The sequence below is a fragment of the Rutidosis leptorrhynchoides genome, chromosome 10 (assembly GCF_046630445.1).
Source record: "Rutidosis leptorrhynchoides isolate AG116_Rl617_1_P2 chromosome 10, CSIRO_AGI_Rlap_v1, whole genome shotgun sequence".
Lineage (NCBI taxonomy): Eukaryota > Viridiplantae > Streptophyta > Magnoliopsida > Asterales > Asteraceae > Rutidosis > Rutidosis leptorrhynchoides.
In genome coordinates this window covers 321,700,551-321,702,833 of record NC_092342.1, presented here as the reverse complement: position 1 = coordinate 321,702,833, position 2,283 = coordinate 321,700,551, and the positions used below count along the sequence as shown (strand labels likewise).

General features: G+C 30.7%; 1 protein-coding gene across 1 annotated transcript; it reads right to left on the bottom strand.

Moving 5' to 3' along the window:
* Positions 1-1,165: 1,165 nt before the first annotated feature.
* Positions 1,166-2,031, bottom strand: LOC139871285 (uncharacterized). The gene is made up of 2 exons (XM_071859014.1): positions 1,896-2,031; positions 1,166-1,725 (listed from the first exon to the last, which is right to left on the bottom strand). The coding sequence occupies exons 1-2, from the start codon at positions 2,029-2,031 to the stop codon at positions 1,166-1,168; spliced, it is 696 nt and encodes a 231-aa protein (XP_071715115.1).
* Positions 2,032-2,283: the final 252 nt, after the last annotated feature.

Below are 2,283 nucleotides of genomic sequence, written 5' to 3'. Positions count from 1 at the left end.
ATAATAATAGTATATATTAATTATACAAATAATATTTAAGATATATCATGTTATTTGTATCAAATTTCATATTTATATTTTTATATTATAATTAATAATATTAATAATACAGATATTAACATTAATGGGAGTAATAATAATAATAATATTAATATAACATTTACCTTAACTTGTAATTAGTTATATTAATATTTTAGTTTATTAGTTATGTAATATTTACTAGTTATATAATATATATAATAACATACATATATATAATTATAGATATTTATTTTAATAGTAACTTAACTATTCTATTAATTATTTTGTATCACATTTTACGTATTTAATTCTAATGCTTATATTATATTTTATAATTTCATACTATTACATATACTTACATTTATATATATATATATATATATATATATATATATATATATATATATATATATATATATATATATATATATGTATGTATATATTTATTTTCAACATTTGTTCGTGAATCGTCGGGAATTGTCGAGGTTAAATGTATTCATGTAAACAGTTCTTAAAATTTTAAGACTCAGTTAAATTAACTTTGCTTATCATGTCGAAATCATATAAGAATAAAGTTTAAATTTAGTTGGAAATTCCCAAGTCGTCACACAACACGCCCCATTACCATGTGCTGGGTGGCGTGTTGGCCTAACACATGACTCAACACAGGCGCGATAATGGTGGTCTTAAGGTATTTAAAATATTACTTTGATTATTCTATTATACATATTTATTTATATATGTATATTTAATATTTATTTGGTTGTTTATTTGATTATAAAAGAAATAAATTTGGTGGGTGTTTTTTGGATTTTGTTAGACCATCTTTATCCCTGAAGCCCTTGATGGGCGTGTTGCTGGGTGGGGTGGGGTGCTTGATGAGCGTGCTGGCAGACTGCTGGGTAATGGGTGGCGTGCTGAGTGGCGTGTTAGGGTTATTTTTTATTTGTTTTTCATTTTTCATGTATTAATTTTATTTTGTTTAATTAGTTATATTATTATTTTGAAAATTAAAATAACAAATTAATTTAATAAAATACACTAAAATTAATATTAAAAATACGATTACAATTCTAAAAAAGGTCCTAAAAATAGAAAATTACAATACGATAATTAAAAAAATATTACAATAACTAAACATTACTTAAATGGTACGACGGTAGTTTGGTGAAAGATTCCAAATATGCGCGGTTAAGTCCGCACGAAGTGCATTATGAACATCTTTGTCGCGAATTTCCTTATCTCGTGCAGCTCGAGTAGTATTTTGATTCCTAACAAAAACGGGTCTGTTTTCTGGCTCATTTAGATACTCTTCGTCGAGTGACGTTATAGCAAAACCATTATCCTCTTGGATCATATTGTGCAATAGAACAAAACAATATAATATGTGGTGCAATTTTTTAGCTCTCCAAGCTCGTCCAGGCACACGTAATATATTGAATCTTCCTTGAAGGACACCAAATGTTCGCTCGACATCTTTTCGTGCACTTTCTTGAAAATGTGTAAACTTTGTTGATGGCTCGTCGGTTGGGGATTGGTATGCTATGATAAGTGTAGCCCAATCCGGATAAATACCATCGACTAGATAATAACCATGTGTGTAGTCATGATCATTTACTGTAAATGGTGAAGGTGGAGCGGAACCATTCTTAAGAGAATCAAACAACGAGGAACGGTTTAACACATTGATGTCATTATTGGAACCTGCAACACCAAAATATGCGTGCCATATCCACATATCATACGAAGCTACAGCTTCGAGAATAAGAGATGGTTTTTTTTATGCCCACTTGTGTATTGACCTTGTCATGCAACGGGACAATTCTTCCATTCTCAATGCATGCAATCGATGCTCCTAAGCATCCCCCTAAAACCATGCCTTGTTTCGTGCCTTTCGTATATTCGTTGAATATCACGTGCAGTTGGTTTACGTAGATATTCTTGTTGGTACAAATCAGTAACATACAAACAAAAGTTGTCTAAACAGTTTAATGAGGTTAGCTCACTCATATACAAATATTCGTCCCACATATCACCCCCGTACCGTACGCTAACTGGCGTAATGTAGATGTGCACTTTTGATATATATTAAAACTTTGACGACCAACGGCGTCGTATGCGTGCCTAAAATATGCAAAGTGTGCGGGTAAAAGATTAATAGTGCAGTCGCGTATACCTGCTATGATACGCTCGAATAATTGCGGACTCATCCGATAACGTCTTTTAAATTTGTGATCGGGAAACATAGGTTTTTCAGCAAAA

What these genes read in the sequence shown, in the direction of transcription:
- LOC139871285 (XM_071859014.1), bottom strand. Translation starts at nt 2,031, where the DNA reads ATGAGTGAGCTAACCTCATTAAACTGTTTAGACAACTTTTGTTTGTAT. An exon ending in AAGGCACGAAACAAGGCATG is followed by an intron (nt 1,726 to 1,895) that starts GTTTTAGGGGGA and finishes TTGGTGTTGCAG; the next exon opens with GTTCCAATAATGACATCAAT.